General features: G+C 53.5%; 1 protein-coding gene across 1 annotated transcript in view; it reads left to right on the top strand.

The window, feature by feature from the left end:
* The window catches only part of LOC142259772 (tubulin alpha-1 chain-like), a 59,590-nt gene extending 39,500 nt beyond the window's left edge, over positions 1–20,090 (top strand). Inside the window, exon 4 of the mRNA XM_075331883.1 lies at positions 19,362–20,090. Within this exon, the coding sequence (XP_075187998.1) occupies positions 19,362–20,075 (714 nt within the window). The 3' untranslated portion in view covers positions 20,076–20,090. The remainder of the gene's footprint in view (positions 1–19,361) is intronic.
* Positions 20,091–22,226: the final 2,136 nt, after the last annotated feature.

Consider the following 22,226-nt stretch of genomic DNA (forward strand, 5'->3'; position numbering starts at 1 on the left):
GGACTCTATCATATGTCCAGCAGTGCCGCGAGTGGCGTCCCTAACCTCGCAAATGTCTGCGTTTGCGACTTACGCTATCAACGCTGTCCTGGACTCTACGAGCCGTACCGCAATGGCGTCTGCCAACTCTGTGGTTTTGCGCAGAGCCTTGTGGTTAAAGGAATGGAAAGCGGATTCTGCTTCCAAAAAATGTTTAACCAGCTTGCCACTATCTGTAGACAGACTGTTTGGTGAGCAACTGGCTGAAATCATTAAACAATCCAAGGGTAAAGACTCCTCCTTACCCCAGCCCAGATCAAGCAAACCTCAACAGAGGAAGTGGCAGTCGAGGTTTCGGTCCTTTCGAGGCTCCGGCAAGACCCAATTCTCCTCGTCCAAAGGGACTCAGAAGGAGCAGAGGGGCTCAGATTCCTGGCGGACTCACTCACGCCCCAAGAAGGCAACCGGAGGCACCGCTTCCAAGGCGGCTGCCTCATGACTTTCGGCCTCCTCCCTCCGCATCCTCGGTCGGTGGCAGGCTCTCCCGCTTTTGCGACATTTGGCTGCCACAGGTCAAGGACCGGTGGGTAACAGACATTCTGTCTCACGGGTACAGGATAGAGTTCAGTTCTCGTCCTCCGCCTCGGTTCTTCAGAACCTCCCCACATCCCGACCGTGCAGATGCCCTTCTGCAGGCGGTGTGCTCACTAAGAGCAGAAGGAGTGGTGATCCCTGTCCCTCTGCAGGAACAGGGGCAAGGTTTTTACTCCAATCTCTTTGTGGTTCCAAAAAAGGACGGCTCGTTCCGTCCTGTTCTGGACCTAAAGCTGCTCAACAAGCATGTGAACGCCAGGCGGTTCCGGATGGAATCCCTCCGCTCCGTCATTGCCTCAATGTCTCAAGGAGATTTCCTTGCATCAATAGACATCAAAGATGCTTATCTCCACGTGCCGATTGCTACAGAGCACCAACGTTTTCTACGTTTCGTGATAGGAGACGACCATCTCCAGTTCGTAGCTCTGCCATTTGGTCTGGCGACAGCCCCACGGGTTTTCACCAAGGTCATGGCGGCAGTGGTAGCAGTCATGCACTCTCAGGGACATTCGGTGATCCCTTACTTGGACGATCTACTTGTCAAAGCACCCTCTCAAGAGGCATGCCAACACAGCCTGAATGTTGCGCTGGAGACTCTCCAGACCTTCGGGTGGATCATCAACTTTTCAAAGTCAAATCTGTCACCGACCCAATCACTAACGTACCTTGGCATGGAGTTTCATACTCTCTCAGCGATAGTGAAGCTTCCGCTGGACAAGCAGCGGTCACTACAGACAGGGGTGCAGTCTCTCCTTCATGGTCAGTCGCACCCCTTAAGGCGCCTCATGCACTTCCTAGGGAAGATGGTGGCAGCAATGGAGGCAGTCCCGTTTGCGCAGTTTCATCTGCGCCCGCTTCAATGGGACATTCTCCGCCAATGGGACGGGAAGTCGACGTCCTTAGACAGGAAAGTCTCCCTTTCCCAGACGGCCAAGGACTCTCTGCAATGGTGGCTTCTTCCCACATCATTATCACAGGGAAGATCCTTCCTACCCCCATCCTGGGCAGTGGTTACGACAGACGCGAGTCTGTCGGGGTGGGGAGCAGTTTTTCTCCACCACAGGGCTCAGGGTACGTGGACTCAGCAGGAGTCCACCCTTCAGATCAATGTTCTGGAAATCAGGGCAGTGTATCTTGCCCTACTAGCCTTCCAGCAGTGGCTGGAAGGAAAGCAGATCCGAATTCAGTCGGACAACTCCACAGCGGTGGCATACATCAACCACCAAGGAGGGACACGCAGTCGGCAAGCCTTCCAGGAAGTCCGGCGGATTCTGATGTGGGTGGAGGACAGAGCTTCCACCATATCAGCAGTTCACATCCCGGGCGTAGAAAACTGGGAAGCAGACTTCCTCAGTCGCCAGGGCATGGACGCAGGGGAATGGTCCCTTCACCCGGACGTGTTTCAGGAAATCTGCCGCCGCTGGGGGGTGCCGGACGTCGACCTAATGGCGTCTCGGCACAACAACAAGGTCCCGACCTTCATAGCGCGGTCTCGCGATCAAAGAGCTCTGGCGGCAGACGCCTTAGTGCAAGATTGGTCGCAGTTCCGGCTCCCTTATGTGTTTCCACCTCTGGCACTCTTGCCCAGAGTGCTACGCAAGATCAGATCCGATTGCGGCCGCGTCATACTCGTCGCCCCAGACTGGCCGAGGAGGTCGTGGTACCCGGATCTGTGGCATCTCACGGTCGGCCAACCGTGGGCACTACCAGACCGACCAGATTTACTGTCCCAAGGGCCATTTTTCCATCGGAATTCTGCGGCCCTGAACCTGACTGTGTGGCCATTGAGTCCTGGATCCTAGCGTCTTCAGGATTATCCCAAGGGGTCGTGGCCACCATGAGACAGGCTAGGAAGTCCACTTCTGCTAAGATTTACCACAGAACGTGGAAGATTTTCTTATCCTGGTGCTCTGCACAAGGAGTATCCCCCTGGCCATTCGCGTTGCCTGTCCTTCTTTCCTTCCTGCAATCGGGGTTGGAAAAGGGCTTGTCGCTCGGCTCCCTTAAAGGGCAAGTCTCGGCACTATCCGTGTTTTTTCAGAAGCGGCTAGCACGACTTTCTCAGGTGCGCACGTTCCTGCAGGGGGTCTGTCATATCGTCCCTCCGTACAGGCGGCCGTTAGATCCGTGGGATCTAAACAAGGTCCTTGTTGCTCTCCAGAAGCCGCCCTTCGAGCCTCTGAGAGATGTTTCACTTTCTCGACTCTCACAGAAAGTGGCCTTTCTGGTAGCGGTCACGTCTCTTCGGAGAGTGTCGGAACTAGCAGTGCTGTCATCCAAGGCTCCCTTCCTGGTGTTCCACCAGGACAAGGTAGTGCTGCGCCCCATTCAGGAGTTTCTCCCTAAGGTGGTATCCTCTTTTCATCTTAATCAGGATATCTCCTTGCCTTCCTTTTATCCGCATGCAGTTCATCGGTATGAAAAGGATTTACATTTGCTAGATCTGGTGAGAGCACTCAGAATCTACATTTCCCGCACGGCGCCTCTGCGCCGCTCGGATGCACTCTTTGTCCTTGTCGCTGGTAAGCGCAAAGGGTCGCAGGCTTCCAAAGCCACCCTGGCTCGATGGATCAAGGAACCAATTCTTGAGGCCTACCGTGTTGCTGGGCTTCCGGTTCCATCAGGGCTGAAGGCCCACTCAACCAGAGCCGTGGGTGCGTCCTGGGCATTACGACACCAGGCTACGGCTCAACAGGTGTGCCAGGCAGCTACCTGGTCGAGTCTGCACACTTTCACCAAACATTATCAGGTGCATACCTATGCTTCGGCGGACGCCAGCCTAGGTAGAAGAGTCCTGCAGGCGGCAGTTGCCTCCCTATAGGGGAGGGCTGTCTTGCAGCTCTAACATGAGGTATTCTTTACCCACCCAGGGACAGCTTTTGGACGTCCCAATCGTCTGGGTCTCCCAATGGAGCGCCGAAGAAGAAGGGAATTTTGTTACTTACCGTAAATTCCTTTTCTTCTAGCTCCTATTGGGAGACCCAGCACCCGCCCTGTTGTCCTTCGGGATTTTTGGTTGTTTTCGGGTACACATGTTGTTCATGTTCAATGGTTTTCAGTTCTCCGATGTTACTTCGGAGTGAATTTGTTTGAACCAGTTATTGGCTTTCCTCCTTCTTGCTTTAGCACTAAAACTGAGCAGCCAGTGATCCCACTGGGGGTGTATAGCCAGAAGGGGAGGGGCCTTACACTTTTAAGTGTAATGCTTTGTGTGGCCTCCGGAGGCAGTGCTATACACCCAATCGTCTGGGTCTCCCAATAGGAGCTAGAAGAAAAGGAATTTACGGTAAGTAACAAAATTCCCTTCTTTCTAGTAGCAGTCACTTCACTTCGGAGAGTGTCTGAGCTAGCAGCGTTGTCGTGCAAAGCCCCTTTCCTGGTGTTTCACCAGGACAAGGTGGTTCTGCGTCCGGTTCCGGAATTTCTCCCTAAGGTGGTATCCCCCTTTTCATCTCAATCAGGATATCTCCTTACCCTCTTTTTGTCCTCATCCAGTTCACCAATGTGAAAAGGATTTGCACTTGTTAGATCTGGTGAGAGCACTCAGACTCTACATTTCTCGTACGGCGCCCCTGCGCCGCTCGGATGCACTCTTTGTCCTTGTCGCTGGCCAGCGTAAAGGGTCACAGGCTTCCAAATCAACCCTGGCTCGGTGGATCAAGGAGCCAATTCTCGAAGCTTACCGTTCTGCTGGGCTTCCGGTTCCCGCAGGGCTGAAGGCCCATTCTACCAGAGCCGTGGGCGCGTCCTGGGCTTTGAGGCACCAGGCTACGGCTCAGCAGGTGTGTCAGGCGGCTACCTGGTCGAGCCTGCACACTTTCACGAAACACTATCAGGTGCATACCTATGCTTCGGCGGATGCCAGCCTAGGTAGACGAGTCCTTCAGGCGGCGGTTGCCCACCTGTAGGAAGGGGCCGTTTTACGGCTCCATTACGAGGTATTATTTTACCCACCCAGGGACTGCTTTTGGACGTCCCAATTGTCTGGGTCTCCCAATGGAGCGACAAAGAAGAAGGGAATTTCTTTTTCGCTCTATTGGGAGACCCAGACAATTGGGGTGTATAGGCTATGCCTCCGGAGGCAGCACAAAGTATTACACTCAAAAGTGTTAAGCCCCTCCCCTTCTGCCTATACACCCCCCGTGCTCCCACGGGCTCCTCAGTTTTTATGCTTTGTGCGAAGGAGGCAGACATGCAAGCACAGCTCCACAGATTAGTCAGCAGCAGCTGCTGACTAGGTCGGATGGAAGAAAAGTGGGCCCATATAGGGCCCCCAGCATGCTCCCTTCTCACCCCACTTTTGTCGGCGGTGTTGTTAAGGTTGAGGTATCCATTGCGGGTACGGAGGCTGGAGCCCACATGCTGTTTTCCTTCCCCATCCCCCTTAGGGCTCTGGGTGAAGTGGGATCTTATCGGTCTCCAGGCACTGAGACCGGGCTTCATCCACAACTCCTGTGGAGCCTGATGGATAGGAGCCGATACCGTTCAGGGACATGGCCCTGCATCTTAAAGGTACTCTGTATCCCTATGGGGACTGCGCACGGCATCACCTCAGCTTTGCTGGGTGTGCTAGTGCACCGGGGACCGCGGCGCTGACCGGGTCTATATGTGCCATTACACACTCAGCGTCGCTGAGTGTGTTTATATGTAAGGGCTACCGCACTGACCGCCGTTGCCACGGGACACTGCGGCGCGGCTGGGACTTGTAGTTCGCCGGGGACTTTCACGCGACCGCGCTTTTACGGCGGCCGCGTTTATTACTACAGTCCCCGGCTTCATTGCGGCCTAGTTTCCCTTTTTTTCTCCCGCCCTCAGCCCTGACAGGCAGGGGAAGGGCGGGACGCTGCACGGAGCGAGCAGCAATGAGGGCTGGAGTATGATTTACATGCTCCACTCCCCTCACTGTGCACAGTGTGAGCGCCCGTTTCGCGCTCTTTCTAGGCCACGCCCACAGCTTCCTCAGCTCGTCAGGACGCCGCAGCCATTCCTGTCAGCTCCACCGATGCTGCAGAGAGGGACATATTCATGGGAGACCCAGACACGGTCTCTGGTGGCCTCACAACCGCTTAGGCGGCTGGTAAGCAGCACATGTGGTGCTAGCCCCATGGTGCTGTATTGTATTGGTACATTATTTGTGTACTGTATATAATTTACACTGTATGAGCACAGTTCTTTCTGGCTATATACCCTATTGTGTTACTCAGGGAAAACTATAGCATGGCGCCCACAAAAGGCAGGGGTGCCAAAACACAGGCTTATTATGTTGCCTGCGCCGCATGTAAGACCCAGCTACCGGCAGGTTCCACTGACCCTCATTGTGTACAGTGTTCGACCCCTGTGACACTTCCTCAGCCGGATCCTCTGCTAAGAGGGGCCCAGGGGGAGCCACCTGTTGACACTGTCCAGGTGACGGGGACTGAGTTTGCAGCCTTTAAGGATCAACTCTCTGAGACTATGGCTAAGATACTAGAAGCCTTGCAGTCCAGACCGGTATCTCAGCAAAGGGACTCTGTTGAATCATTGTTCCCTGACCCCCCTCAGTTGGACCAACAATGTCCTCACGGGGTATCTCATACATCCCAGACGGAGGGTTCGGACTTAGAACCTAGCCCCAGATCGTCTAAGCGGGCCCGCTTAGAATTTCCCTCGACATCATATTGTTTAGGGTCTCAGCGGGGGGATTCTCTGGTTGATGATGCGGAGACAGCTGATCAGGATTCTGATCCTGGGAGCCCTCTCAATCTTAATTCTCCAGACGGGGACGCCATAGTGAATGATCTTATTGCATCCATTCATCAGTTGCTGGATATTCTTCCCTCAGCCCCTCCGGCGGAGGAGTCAGATTCTCAGCAGGAGAAATTTCGCTTCAGGTTCCCCAAGCGTACACAGAGTATGTTTCTAGACCACTCTGATTTCAGAGAGGCAATCCAGAATCACCATGCTTGTCCGGATAAGCGTTTCTCTAAGCGCCTTAAGGATACACGTTATCCTTTTCCCCCGGAAGTGGTTAAAGGTTGGATTCAATGTCCCAAAGTGGATCCTCCAATCTCCAGACTGGCGGCTAGATCCATACTTGCAGTGGAAGATGGGGCCTCGCTTAAAGATGCCACTGACAGGCAGATGGAGCTCTGGATGAAATCCATCTATGAAGCTATCGGAGCTTCTTTTGCCCCAGCATTCGCAGCCGTATGGGCGCTACAAGCTATATCAGCAGGTCAAGCGAAAATTGAAGCGGCCGCGCCACAAGTGGCTTCCATTACCTCCCAGACCTCGGCAATTGCGTCTTACGCTATGAATGCTGTCCTGGACTCTGTGAGCCGTACGGCAGTTGCGACCGCCAATTCGGTAGTAGTCCGCAGGGCCTTGTGGCTACGGGAGTGGAAGGCAGATTCCGCTTCCAAAAAGCGTTTAACCGGTTTGCCAATTTCTGGCGACAGGCTCTTTGGCGAGCGCCTGGATGAAATCATCAAACAATCCAAGGGAAAGGATACATCCTTACCCCAGCCCAAGCAGAACCTCTCCCAACAGAGGAGAGGGCAGTCGAGGTTTCGGTCCTTTCGGGGCGCGGGCAGGTCCCAATTCTCCTCGTCCAAAAGGTCTCAGAAAGAACAAAGGAACTCTGATGCATGGCGGTCTAAGTCACGTCCTAAAAAGGCCATTGGGAGCACCGCTAACAAAGCGGCTGCCTCATGACTTTCTACCTCCTCTAGTAGCATCCTCGGTCGGTGGCAGGCTCTCCCGCTTTTGCGACACCTGGCTGCCACAAATAAAAGACCGCTGGGTGAGAGACATTCTCTCTCACGGTTACAAGATAGAGTTCATCTCTCGTCCCCCGACTCGATTCTTCCGGTCCTCTCCGCCTCCCGAGCGAGCCGAGGCTCTTCGGCAGGCGCTGGGCACCCTGAAGGCAGAAGGAGTGGTGGTCCCTGTTCCTCTTCAGCAACAGGGCCACGGTTTTTACTCCAACTTGTTTGTGGTCCCAAAGAAGGACGGGTCCTTCCGTCCTGTCCTGGACCTGAAACTTCTCAACAAACACGTAAAGACCAGGCGGTTCCGGATGGAATCCCTCCGTTCCGTCATCGCCTCAATGTCCCAGGGAGATTTCCTTGCATCGATCGATATCAAAGATGCTTATCTCCACGTTCCGATTGCCCCAGAGCACCAACGCTTCTTGCGCTTCGCCATGGAAAACGAACACCTGCAGTTCGTGGCACTACCATTCGGCCTGGCAACAGCCCCACGGGTTTTCACCAAGGTTATGGCTACTGTAGTAGCGGTCCTCCATTCTCAGGGTCATTCTGTGATCCCGTACTTGGACGATCTGTTGATCAAGGCACCCTCTCAAGAGGCATGCCAACACAGCCTCGACGTTACCCTGGAGACTCTCCAGAGTTTCGGGTGGATCATCAATTTTCCAAAGTCAAATCTGACACCGGCCCAATCGCTGACGTACCTTGGCATGGAGTTTCATACCCTCTCAGCGATAGTGAAGCTTCCGCTGATCAAACAGCAGTCACTTCAGAAAGGGGTACAGTCTCTCCTTCAAGGCCAGTCACACCCCTTGAGGCGCCTCATGCACTTCTTGGGGAAGATGGTGGCAGCAATGGAAGCAGTCCCTTTCGCGCAGTTTCACCTGCGTCCCCTTCAATGGGACATCCTACGCAAATGGGACAGGAAGCCGACGTCCCTCGACAGGACCGTCTCCCTCTCTCAGGCGACCAAAGCCTCCCTTCGGTGGTGGCTTCTTCCCACTTCATTATCGAAGGGGAAATCCTTCCTTCCCCCATCCTGGGAAGTAGTCACGACAGACGCGAGTCTGTCAGGATGGGGAGCGGTTTTTCTCCACCACAGGACTCAGGGTACGTGGACCCGGCAAGAGTCCTCGCTTCAGATCAATGTTCTGGAAATTCGGGCAGTGTATCTTGCCCTGAAAGCGTTCCAGCAGTGGCTGGCAGGCAAGCAGATCCGAATTCAGTCGGACAATTCCACAGCGGTGGCATACATCAATCACCAAGGCGGCACACGCAGTCGTCAAGCCTTCCAGGAAGTCCGGCGGATCTTGATGTGGGTGGAAGCCACGTCCTCCACCATATCCGCAGTTCACATCCCAGGCGTGGAAAACTGGGAAGCAGATTATCTCAGTCGCCAGGGCATGGACGCAGGGGAATGGTCCCTTCACCCGGACGTGTTTCAGGAGATCTGTTGCCGCTGGGGGGTGCCGGACGTCGACCTCATGGCGTCCCGGCACAACAACAAGGTACCAATGTTCATGGCACGGTCTCAAGACCCCAGAGCTCTGGCGGCAGACGCCTTAGTTCAGGATTGGTCGCAGTTTCAGCTCCCGTATGTGTTTCCTCCGCTGGCACTGTTGCCCAGAGTGTTACGCAAGATCAGGGCCGACTGCCGCCGCGCCATCCTCGTCGCTCCAGACTGGCCGAGGAGGTCGTGGTACCCGGATCTGTGGCATCTCACGGTCGGCCAACCGTGGGCACTACCAGACCGAACAGACTTGCTGTCTCAAGGGCCGTTTTTCCATCTGAATTCTGCGGCCCTCAACCTGACTGCGTGGCCATTGAGTCCTGGATCCTAGCATCTTCAGGATTATCTCAGGATGTCATTGCCACTATGAGACAGGCTAGGAAACCAACGTCCGCCAAGATCTATCACAGGACGTGGAAAATTTTTCTGTCATGGTGCTCTGCTCAGGGTTTTTCTCCCTGGCCATTTGCATTACCTACTTTTCTGTCCTTCCTTCAATCTGGACTGGAAAAGGGTTTGTCGCTCGGCTCCCTTAAGGGACAAGTTTCTGCGCTCTCGGTGTTTTTCCAGAAGCGCCTAGCTAGACTTCCACAGGTACGCACGTTCCTGCAGGGAGTTTGTCACATCGTTCTACCTTACAAGCGGCCGTTAGAACCCTGGGATCTGAACAGGGTGCTGATGGTTCTTCAGAAACCACCATTCGAGCCAATGAGAGATATCTCTCTCTCACGCCTTTCGCAGAAGGTGGTCTTCCTAGTAGCAGTCACCTCTCTTCGGAGAGTGTCTGAGCTAGCAGCGTTGTCATGCACAGCCCCTTTTCTGGTGTTTCACCAGGACAAGGTGGTTCTACGTCCGGTTCCGGAATTTCTCCCTAAGGTTGTATCCCCCTTTCATCTCAATCAGGATATCTCCTTACCTTCTTTTTATCCTCATCCAGTTCACCAATGTGAAAAGGATTTGCACTTGTTAGATCTGGTGAGAGCACTCAGATTCTACATTTCTCGTACGGCGCCGCTCGGATGCACTCTTTGTCCTTGTCGCTGGCCAGCGTAAAGGGTCACAGGCTTCCAAATCAACCCTGGCTCGGTGGATCAAGGAGCCAATTATCGAAGCTTACCGTTCGGCTGGGCTTCCGGTTCCCTCAGGGCTGAAGGCCCATCCTACCAGAGCCGTGGGCGCGTCCTGGGCTTTGAGGCACCAGGCTACGGCTCAGCAGGTGTGTCAGGCGGCTACCTGGTCGAGCCTGCACACTTTCACGAAACACTATCAGGTGAATACCTATGCTGCGGCGGATGCCAGCCTAGGTAGACGAGTCCTTCAGGCGGCGGTTGCCCACCTGTAGGAAAGGGCCGTTTTACGGCTCTCTTACGAGGTATTATTTTACCCACCCAGGGACTGCTTTTGGACGTCCCAATTGTCTGGGTCTCCCAATAGAGCGAAAAAGAAGAAGGGAATTTTGTTTACTTACCGTAAATTCCTTTTCTTCTAGCTCTAATTGGGAGACCCAGCACCCGCCCCTGTTTTCTTCAGCGCTCTATTGGGAGACCCAGACGATTGGGGTATAGCTACTGCCCTCCGGAGGCCACACAAAGCACTACACTAAAAAGTGCAAGGCCCCTCCCCCTCTGGCTATACCCCCCCGTGGTATCACGGGTTCTCCAGTTTTAGCTTTGTGTGCGAAGGAGGTCAGACATCCACGCATAGCTCCACAGATTTTAGTCAGCAGTAGCTGCTGACTATTTCGGATGGAAGAAAAGAGGGCCCATATAGGGCCCCCAGCATGCTCCCTTCTCACCCCTGGATGGTGTTGTAAGGTTGAGGTACCTATTGCTGGTACGGAGGCTGGAGCCCACATGCTGCTTTCCTTCCACATCCCCCTGAGGGGCTCTGAGGAAGTGGGATCCTGCCGGCCTCAAAGCTCTGACGCCGGGCTCCATCCACAGACCCATTTGAACCTGCTGGATACGGAGCTGGAGTACCGTTCAGGGACATGGCCCTGCACCATTACAGGTACTCTGTGTCCCCGTACACACAGGCACAGCACACTCCAGACTTGCTGGGTGTGCTAGTGCGCCGGGGACAGTAAAGGGTTACAGTCACTGCAGCTTTGCTGAGTGACTTTGTGTTTTGGGAACTACCGCGCCGGACGCTCCGGGAGCGGCGGCGCGGCTGGGACTTGTAGTTCGCCGGGGACTGGGCGCCGACCGCGCTTTTACGGCGGCGGCGCTTATAACTCCAGTCCCCGGCTTCTGCGGCCTAGTGCCGCTTCGTTCCCGCCCCCTCCCTGTCACTCAGGGAAGGGGACAGGCGCTGAGCAATCAGCAGCGCCGAGGGCTGGAGCCTTTTTACATGCTCCAGCCCTCTCACTGCACTCTGTCGGACGCCGGATTCCCGCTCTGCCTTGGGGGCACGCCCACGGCCCGCCCCTACTCACACGAGCTGGGGAAGAAGCCGGCAGCCATTACTGCAGAGCTCGGGGCACCAAGGCAGGACAGTGGCGTTCATACACCCGCTTATAGGCGGGCGGTAAGGGCACACATAGTGCTGACCACAATATATATGCAGCGTATACATGTGTTGTTTTTAACTACATAGGTCGCTATATGCCCGCTTGGGGAGCGACACATCAGCAGCAGGAAAGCAGGTGTGCTAAAGCACAGGCTTTCTAGGCTGCTTGTTTTGCACGACTGAGGGGTTCATTTGTGTTTATGCTGATATGCTATACATTGCACTGTACAGTCGCTAGTCTTAGCTATATTCTTCTGGAATGGCTAGACTACAGCAGCAGAAAACCAAGGGTGCTGGGGCACAGGTTTTTTTCTATGCTGCTTGTATTGCATGGGCTGCAGTGTGCATTGGTACTTGTGCTTGTATGCTATACATTGCACTGTATGGTCACTCTTCTGGGCTATATTCCCCTAGATGACCAGTCTACAGCAGCAGAAGAGCAGAGGTGCCAGGGCACAGGCTTCTATGCTGCTTGGATTGCATGTGCTGCAGTGTTCATTTGTACTTGTGCTTGTATGCTATACATTGCACTGTATGGTCACTCTTCTGGGCTATATTCCCCTAGATGACTAGTATACAGCAGCAGAAGAGCAGGGGTGCCAGGGCACAGGCTTCTATGCTGCTTGTATTGCTTGTGCTGCAGTGGTCATTTGTACTTTATGCCTGTATGCTATACATTGCACTGTACGGTCACCAATCTTGGCTATATACTTCTAGATAGCTAGTCGGCAGCGGCAAAAAAGCAACACAGTTTTCAGTGCTGTTTTTACTACATGGGATGCTGTTCATGACACCGTCCCATTGTGTGCATGCTCCCCTGTAGCACGTCGTCTGCCGGGGTCTCTAGCACTTCGTCTGCCGGGGCTCTACTAGTTGTGGCCAAAGAAACCTCCTGTCAACCCTGTCCATGGACAGGGACGGAGTAGTCATAATATAGAGACTTGCACCCATGGGCAATCTACTTGAACAAACGGCAGCTCTTCAGGGCTTTGATACTGACATCGCTCTCAATCCGGATACACCGGGTGGTAACGCCATACGGAATGATCCTATACCGTCCACCAATGGAAGGTTGGATCTTTCTCCCTCAGCTCCCCCAGTGGAGATAGGAGACGAACAGGAGAAGTTCCTTTTCAGTGTCTCACGCAGATATTGAGTATTTTTCTGGCCACGCTGACTTCAGAGAAGCAGTCCAGGAACACCACGCTTACCAGATAAGCGTCTTCTCCAAACGTTTTTAGGATACACGTTATCCCTTTTTTCCCCTGACGTGGTCAGCGCTGGACCCAGGGTCCAAAGGTGGATTCTCCAATCTCCAGGCTTGCATATAGAGCCATAGTTGCACTGGAGATGGGGCTTCACTTCAAGATGCCATTCACAGACAGATGGACTCTGGTTGAAATCTGTCTAGGAGGCTATCGGCGTGTCGGTTGCTCCGGCATCCACAGCCGTATTGGCAACCTAACCTTTTCTGCTGTTCTTGCGCAGCTGACCTTGAGCAGGGACATCTGTACCGCAGAGGCGTCCGTAACCCCGCAATGTCTGCACTGCGACTTACCCTGTTAATGCTGTCCTAAAAGTACAGTCGAGGTTTCGGTCCTTCCCAAGCTCCGGCAGGTCCCAATTGTCCTCGTGCAAAAGGGCTACAAAACCTCAGACGGGCTCAGATTCCGGCCGGGCTCAATCTCGCCCAAGGAAGGCAGTCGGAGGAACCGCTACCAAGGCGGTCTCCTCAGGACTCTCAGCTCTCTCTCTCTCTCTCCGCATCCGCGGTTGATGGCAGACTCCCCCGCCTTTGGCGACATTTAGCTGCCACAGGTCACAGACCGGTGGGTGACGGACATTGTGCTCACGTGCACAGGACAGTGTTCTGTTCTCGTCCTCCGACTCCATTCTTCAGAACGGCCCCACCTCTCCACCGAGCAGATGCCCTGCTGCAGGCGGTGGACGCTCTAAGAGCAGAAGGAGTGGTGATCCCTGTCCCCCCTCAGGAACGAGGGCGAGGGTTTGTACTCCAATCTCTTTGTGGCTCCAAAAATGGACGGTTCCTTCCGTCCTGTTCTGGTTCTGAAACTGCTCAACGAGCATGCGAACGCCAGGCGGTTCCGGATGGGATCCCTCCGATCCGTCATTGCCTCAATGTCTCGAGGAGACTTCCTTGCCTCAACAGACATCAAAGATGCCTATCTCCACGTGCCAATTGCTACGGAGCACCAACGTTTTCTACGTTTTGTGATAGGAGACGAACATCTTCTGTTCGTAGCTCTGCCATTCAGTCTGGCGACAGCCCCACGGGTGGGCACCAAGGTCATGGCAGCAGTGGTAGCAGTCTTGCACTCTCACGGACACCCGGTGATTCCGTACTTGGACGATCTACTCGTCAAAGCAACCTCCCTCGAGGCATGCCAACGCAGCCTGAATGTTACGCTGGAGACTCTCCAGACTTTCGGGTGGATCATCAATTTGGCAAGGTCAAATCTGTCTCCGACTCAATCACTAACGTATCTCGGCATGGAGTTTCATACTCTATCAGCCATAGTGAAGCTTCCGCTGAACCAGCAGCGTTCACTGCGGACAGAGGTGCAGTCTCTCCTTCAAGGCCAGTCGCACCCCTTAAGGCGCCTCATGCACTTCCTAAGGAAGATGGTGGCAGCCATCGAGGCAGTTCTCTTTGCGCAGTTTCATCTGCGCCAACGGCAATGGGACATTCTCCGCCAATGGGATGGGCAGTCAACCTCCCTGGACGGGAAGTCTCCCTTTCCCTGACGGCCGAGGACTCTCTGCAATAGTGGCTTATTCCCACCTCATTGCCATAGCCCCCATCCTGGGCAGTGGTCACGACAGATACGAGTCTGTCAGGGTGGGGAGCAGTTTGTCTCCGCCACATGGCTCAGCGGACGTGGACTCAGCAGGAGTCCACCCTTCAGTTCGATGTGCTGGAAATCGGGGCAGGGTATCTTACCCTATTAGCTTTCCAAAAGTGGCTAGAAGGGAGCAGATCCGAATCCAGTCGGACATCTCCACAGCGGTGGCATACATCAACCACCAAGGAGGGACACGCAGTCAGCAGCCTTCCAGGAAGTCCGGCGAATCCTCATGTGGGTGGAGGACACAGCATCCACCATATCCGCAGTTCACATCCCGGGCGTAGAAAACTGGGAAGCAGGCTTCCTCAGTCGCCAGGGCATGGACGCGGGGGAATGGTCCCTTCACCCGGACGTGTTTCAGGAAATCTGTTGCCGCTGGGGGGGGGGGCCGGACGTCGACCTAATGGCGTCTCGGCACACCAACAAGGTCCCGGCATTTATGGCACGATCGCGCGATCACAGAGCTCTGGCGGCAGACGCCTTAGTGCAAGATTGGTCGCAGTTCCGGCTCACATATGTGTTTCCACCTCTGGCACTCTTGCCCAGAGTACTGCGCAAAAATCAGATCCGATTGCAGCCGCGTCATACTCGTCGCACCAGACTGGCCGAGGAGATCGTGGTACCCGGATCTGTGGCATCTCACGGTCGGCCGACCGGGGTCACTATCAGACCGACCAGACTTACTGTCTCAAGGGCCGTTTTCTCCATCGGAATTCTGCGGCCCTGAACCTGACTGTGTGGCTTGTGTGTCCTGGATCCTAGCGTCTTCAGGATTATCCCAAGGGGTCGTTGCCACCATGAGACAGGCTAGGAAGCCCACGTCTGCTAAGATCTACCACAGAACGTGGAAGGTTTTCTTAATCTGGTGCTCTACTCAGGGAGTGTCTCCCTGGCCATTTGCATTGCCTATCTTTCTTTCCTTCCTACAATAGGAGTTAGAAAAGGGCTTGTCGCTAGACTCCCTCAAAGGGCAAGTCTCAGCACTATCCGTGTTTTTTCAGAAGCGTCTAGCACGTCTTTCTAAGGTGCGCACGTTTGTCATATCGTACCCCCGTACAAGCGGCCGTTGGATCCATGGGATCTGAACAGGGTTCTAGTTGCTCTCCAGAAGCCGCCTTTCGAGCCTCTGAAGGAAGTTTCCTTTTCTCGCCTGTCACAGAAGGTGGCGTTTCTCGTTGCGATCACATCGCTTCGGCGAGTGTCTGAGCTGGCAGCTCTGTCATCCAAGGCTCCCTTCCTGGTGTTTCACCAGGACAAGGTAGTGCTGCGCATCATTCCGGAGTTTCTCCCTAAGGTAGTATCCTCGTTTCATCTTAATCAGGATATCTCCTTTTGCACTCATCCGGTTCACCGGTATGAGAATGATTTACGTTTGCTAGATCTGGTGAGAGCACTCAGAATCTACATTTCACGCACGGCGCCCGTACGCCGTTCCGATGCCCTTGTCGCTGGTACGCGCAAGAGGTTGCAGGCTTCTAAAGCCACCCTGGCTCGATGGATCAAAGAACCAATTCTGGAAGCCTACCGTTTTGCAGGGCTTCCGGTTCTTTCAGGGCTGAAAGCCCATTCAACCAGAGCCGTGAGTGCGTCCTGGGCGCTACGACACCAGGCTTCGGCTCAACAGGTGTGCCAGGCAGCTACCTGGTCGAGTCTGCACACTTTCACCAAACATTATCAGGTGCATACCTATGCTTCGGCGGATGCCAGCTTAGGTAGAAGAGTCCTGCAGGCGGCAGTGACATCCCCGTAGGGGAGGGCTGTTTTGCAGCTCTAACATGAGGTATCTCTTTACCCACCCAGGGACAGCTTTTGGACGTCCCAATCGTCTGGGTCTCCCAATAGAGCGCTGAAGAAGAAGGGAATTTTGTTACTTACCGTAAATTCCTTTTCTTCTAGCTCTTATTGGGAGACCCAGCACCCGCCCTGTTGTCCTTCGGGATTTCTTGGTTGTTTGCGGGTACACATGTTGTTCATGTTGAACGGTTTTTCAGTTCTCCGACGTTATTCGGAGTTAATTTGTTTAAACCAGTTATTGGCTTCCTCCTTCTTGCTTTGGCACTAAAACTGGAGAACCCGTGATACCACGGGGGGGTATAGCCAGAGGGGGAGGGGCCTTGCACTTTTTAGTGTAGTGCTTTGTGTGGCCTCCGGAGGGCAGTAGCTATACCCCAATCGTCTGGGTCTCCCAATAAGAGCTAGAAGAAAAGGAATTTACGGTAAGTAACAAAATTCCCTTCTTTTTGTGTACACATGTTGTTCATGTTGAATGGTTTCAGTTCTCCGATGTTCCTTCGGATTGAAGTTACTTTAAACCAGTTTGTAATTATATTTCCTCCTTCTTGCTTTTGCACCAAAACTGAGGAGCCCGTGGGAGCACGGGGGGTGTATAGGCAGAAGGGGAGGGGCTTTACACTTTTAGTGTAATACTTTGTGCGGCCTCCGGAGGCATAGCCTATACACCCAATTGTCTGGGTCTCCCAATTGGAGCTAGAAGAAAAGGAATTTACGGTAAGTAAACAAAATTCCCTTCTTTCCACCAGGTGGCGCTATAGGTGGCTTCATTGCGTAGCGCATGGCTACTTTACTATACCTAGACACCACTTCTATGCCTATAGCTGCCGCCGTTCTCAAGTTAATGGCGGTGGACAGGATATGGGTGGACACACTGTATATAGGTGCGGTGTATACAGGAGATGGGTGGACACACTGTATATAGTTGCGGTGTATACAGGAGATGGGTGGCCACACTGTATATAGGTGCGGTGTATACAGGAGATGGGTGGCCACACTGTATATAGGTGCGGTGTATACAGGAGATGGGTGGCCACACTGTATATAGGTGCGGTGTATACAGTAGATGGGTGGACACGCTGTATATAGGTTCGGTGTATACAGGAGATGGGTGGACACACTGTATATAGGTGCGGTGTATACAGGATATGGGTGGACACACTGTATATAGGTGCGGTGTATACAGGATATGGGTGGACACACTGTATATAGGTGCGGTGTATACAGGATATGGGTGGCCACACTGTATATAGGTGCGGTGTATACAGGAGATGGGTGGCCACACTGTATATAGGTGCGGTGTATACAGGAGATGGGTGGCCACACTGTATATAGGTGCGGTGTATACAGGAGATGGGTGGACACACTGTATATAGGTGCGGTGTATACAGGAGATGGGTGGACACACTGTATATAGGTGCGGTGTATACAGGAGATGGGTGGCCACACTGTATATAGGTGCGGTGTATACAGGAGATGGGTGGACACACTGTATATAGGTGCGGTGTATACAGGAGATGGGTGGACACACTGTATATAGGTGCGGTGTATACAGGAGATGGGTGGACACACTGTATATAGGTGTGGTGTATACAGGAGATGGGTGGCCACACTGTATATAGGTGCGGTGTATACAGGAGATGGGTGGACGCACTGTATATAGGTGCGGTGTATACAGGAGATGGGTGGATGCACTGTATATAGGTGCGGTGTATACAGGAGATGGGTGGACACACTGTATATAGGTGCGGTGTATACAGGAGATGGGTGGACACACTGTATATAGGTGCGGTGTATACAGGAGATGGGTGGACGCACTGTATATAGGTCCGGTGTATACAGGAGATGGGTGGACGCACTGTATATAGGTGCGGTGTATACAGGAGATGGGTGGACACACTGTATATAGGTGCGGTGTATACAGGAGATGGGTGGACACACTGTATATAGGTGCGGTGTATACAGGAGATGGGTGGACACACTGTATATAGGTGCGGTGTATACAGGAGATGGGTGGACACGCTGTATATAGGTGCGGTGTATACAGGAGATGGGTGGACACGCTGTATATAGGTGCGGTGTATACAGGAGATAGGTGGACACGCTGTATATAGGTGCGGTGTATACAGGAGATGGGTGGACACACTGTATATAGGTGCGGTGTATACAGGAGATAGGTGGACACACTGTATATAGGTGCGGTGTATACAGGATATGGGTGGACACACTGTATATAGGTGCGGTGTATACAGGAGATGGGTGGACACACTGTATATAGGTGCGGTGTATACAGGAGATGGGTGGACACGCTCTGTATAGGTGCGGTGTATACAGGAGATGGGTGGACACGCTGTATATAGGTGCGGTGTATACAGGAGATGGGTGGACACGCTCTGTATAGGTGCGGTGTATACAGGAGATGGGTGGACACACTGTATATAGGTGCGGTGTATACAGGAGATGGGTGGACACGCTCTGTATAGGTGCGGTGTATACAGGAGATGGGTGGACACACTGTATATAGGTGCGGTGTATACAGGAGATGGGTGGACACACTGTATATAGGTGCGGTGTATACAGGAGATGGGTGGACACGCTCTGTATAGGTGCGGTGTATACAGGAGATGGGTGGACACGCTGTATATAGGTGCGGTGTATACAGGAGATGGGTGGACACGCTGTATATAGGTGCGGTGTATACAGGATATGGGTGGACACACTGTATATAGGTGCGGTGTATACAGGAGATGGGTGGACACGCTCTGTATAGGTGCGGTGTATACAGGAGATGGGTGGACACACTGTATATAGGTGCGGTGTATACAGGAGATGGGTGGACACACTGTATATAGGTGTGGTGTATACAGGAGATGGGTGGGCACGCTCTGTATAGGTGCGGTGTATACAGGAGATGGGTGGACACGCTGTATATAGGTGCGGTGTATACAGGATATGGGTGGACACACTGTATATAGGTGCGGTGTATACAGGAGATGGGTGGACACGCTCTGTATAGGTGCGGTGTATACAGTAGATGGGTGGACACACTGTATATAGGTGCGGTGTATACAGGAGATGGGTGGACACACTGTATATAGGTGCGGTGTATACAGGAGATGGGTGGACACGCTCTGTATAGGTGCGGTGTATACAGGAGATGGGTGGACACGCTGTATATAGGTGCGGTGTATACAGGAGATGGGTGGACGCACTGTATGAAGCTGGTGTTACATGATCGCAGGGCTGTGATGGTGACTGAGGCTCCTCTATGGCCCCTATGATCAGCACTGATCTATACATAGAGGACATGGAAGGCTTTGGTTATGACCGTTATGTGTAATATGGCACTATCTTCTCTCGCAGGCTGACCAGTGCACCGGATTACAAGGTTTCCTCATTTTCCACAGCTTTGGAGGCGGCACAGGCTCAGGATTTGCATCTCTTCTGATGGAGAGACTCTCTATAGATTATGGCAAGAAGTCCAAGCTTGAGTTTGCAATCTACCCAGCACCGCAAGTGTCCACAGCAGTGGTGGAGCCATACAACTCCATACTGACCACACACACCACGCTGGAGCATTCAGATTGCGCCTTTATGGTGGACAATGAGGCCATTTATGATATTTGTCGCCGAAACTTGGACATTGAACGTCCAACATACACAAATCTCAACCGTCTCATTGGGCAGATCGTGTCGTCCATCACTGCCTCGCTGAGGTTTGATGGGGCTTTAAATGTTGATCTCACCGAATTTCAGACAAACCTGGTTCCATATCCACGTATCCATTTCCCGCTGGTCACGTACGCGCCTGTCATCTCTGCAGAGAAGGCCTACCACGAGCAGCTGTCCGTGGCTGAAATAACCAATGCCTGCTTTGAGCCTGCAAACCAGATGGTGAAGTGTGACCCCCGCCACGGCAAATACATGGCCTGCTGCATGTTATACAGGGGGGACGTGGTCCCCAAGGATGTCAACGCCGCCATCGCAACCATTAAGACAAAACGCACTATTCAGTTTGTAGACTGGTGCCCAACAGGATTCAAGGTTAGTATTAGAAACCCACCCACACCGGCCTAAATGGAAAGTGTCATTACCAGTGACGAGAATATTAGCACAGAATTAGATTGGTGGAAAAACCCATATAATAAAGTGAAGCCTATAGAAAAGATATACCATCACATGACTAGTGGGGTGCAGATTGTGAGATTGAAGCGGATCCTCACTAATTTTCCTACACATTGACATCTTAGCCCCTTCAGTCTCAGGATTGTGGGGGGTCCTAGAAGTATAACCCTACTGATAATAAAGTGATGGCATGTCCTTGCCAAGGAAAGGTCATCAATATACCAAGTCTGAAGACTCCATTAGGCCCTGTGCGCACACTGCGTTTTTACCCGCTTTTTCTTTGTCGCTCCATTGGGAGACCCAGACAATTGGGTGTATAGCTTCTGCCTCCGGAGGCCACACAAAGTATTACACTTTAAAAGTGTAACCCCTCCCCTCTGCCTATACACCCTCCCGTGCATCACGGGCTCCTCAGTTTTATGCTTTGTGTGGAAGGAGGCACACATCCACTCATGCATTCTCAGATTAGTTATATCGGTTGGAAGAAAAGAGGACCCCCACGGGGTCCCCGGCATGTTCCCTTCTCACCCCACTAAAGTCGGCGGTGCTGTTAAGGTTGAGGTACCCATTGCGGGTACAAAGGCCGGAGCCTCATGCCGTTTTCCTTCACCATCCCTTAGTGGCTCTGGGAGAAGTGGGATCCTAACCGGTCATCCATTCACTGGGACCGGGCTCCCTCCGCAGCCCCTGTGGGAATCTGCTGGACAGGAGTATATTCTTCCTCAGGGATCGGGCCCTGCATCTATAAGGTACTCTGTGTCCCCATGGGGACTGTGCATGGAGCGCCTTATTCCCGGACGCTGCAGCAGCTGCTGATTTCGGAAGACCGGCGGACTTCCGCGCCGACCGAGCCTGCTTGTCGGCCGCGGTCTTAAATTTAGTCCCCGGCTTCATCGCGGCCTAGTAGCTAAAATCCCGCCCCCGGGCTTGCCTGTCAGGGGTAAGGGCGGGACGGCTGGCCTGACGTCGGCTGTGAGGGCCGGAGCATCCTGTATGTTTCCTCCCCCCTCACTGATCACTGTGGGGACCCCAGATTCCCGCACTTTTCTAGCACCGCCCACGGCTCCACTCCTCCCCTGAGAGCTCCGGCAGCCATGTTTTTTGGCATTCTGCCGGTGGAGGATTATCAGAGAAGAGCTCTGCAGCTCTGGGAGACCTAAGGCAGGGAATCTGGAGGACACACACTCGCTTTTTAGCGGTCGGTAAGCCACACCGGTCACCCGGTGCTGGTCCCCCCCAGGGTGCCGGAATAGATACGTATTTATATACATATTTCTGTTCGGTCGGGCTGTATACCCCTTCCCATATACCCTCAGTGATCACTCTCCTAGGAGACAACAGCATGTCGTCCACAAGGAGCAAAGGTGCTAAGGCACAGGGTTTTTTTGCGACCTGTACCTCTTGTGCGGCTATGTTACCTGCAGGTTCCACCTACCCTCACTGTGAGCAATGCTCAACCCCTGTTTCGCTTGCTCAGCCGGAGCCTCGGTCACTAGTGGGCCCCTCGGCTCATGTAGACCCCCCTGCTCCCCCTGTCCAGGCGGCAGGGACAGAGTTTGCTGCGTTTGCTGAGAAACTCTCTGAGTCACTTTCGCAATCCATGGCTCAGTCTATGGACAAATGGTCTGCCAAGCTGCTAGAAGCTTTGCCGTCCAGACCGGTCCTTACACAGGCCCCGGTCCCCGTTAGCTCGTCGCCTCCAGGCCCCTCTCGGTCCGCGCCGCAGCGCGCTCCCAGGTTGGGCCCTAGGTCCCACGCGGAGGACTCCTGCCCGGATCTCAGTCCCAGACCGACTAAGTGGGCTCGCTGGGAATCTTCCCCGACTTCTTCACGCTGTTCGGGTTCCCAGCCCGAGGACTCTCTGGAGGACGAGGCGGACGTCGCAGCTCAGGGCTCTGAACCTGACGTTGCCCTCAATCTTGATACACCTGAAGGGGACGCCTTAGTTAATGATCTTATCTCGTCCATTAACCAGGTGTTAGATCTGTCTCCCCCGCCTCCACCTGTAGAGGAGTCGGCTTCTCAGCAGGAGAAACACCAGTTTCGGTTCCTCAAACGTACACGGAGTGCTTTTTTCGATCACTCTAACTTCAGAGATGCAGT

This window comes from Anomaloglossus baeobatrachus (assembly GCF_048569485.1).
Source record: "Anomaloglossus baeobatrachus isolate aAnoBae1 chromosome 9 unlocalized genomic scaffold, aAnoBae1.hap1 SUPER_9_unloc_3, whole genome shotgun sequence".
NCBI lineage: Eukaryota > Metazoa > Chordata > Amphibia > Anura > Aromobatidae > Anomaloglossus > Anomaloglossus baeobatrachus.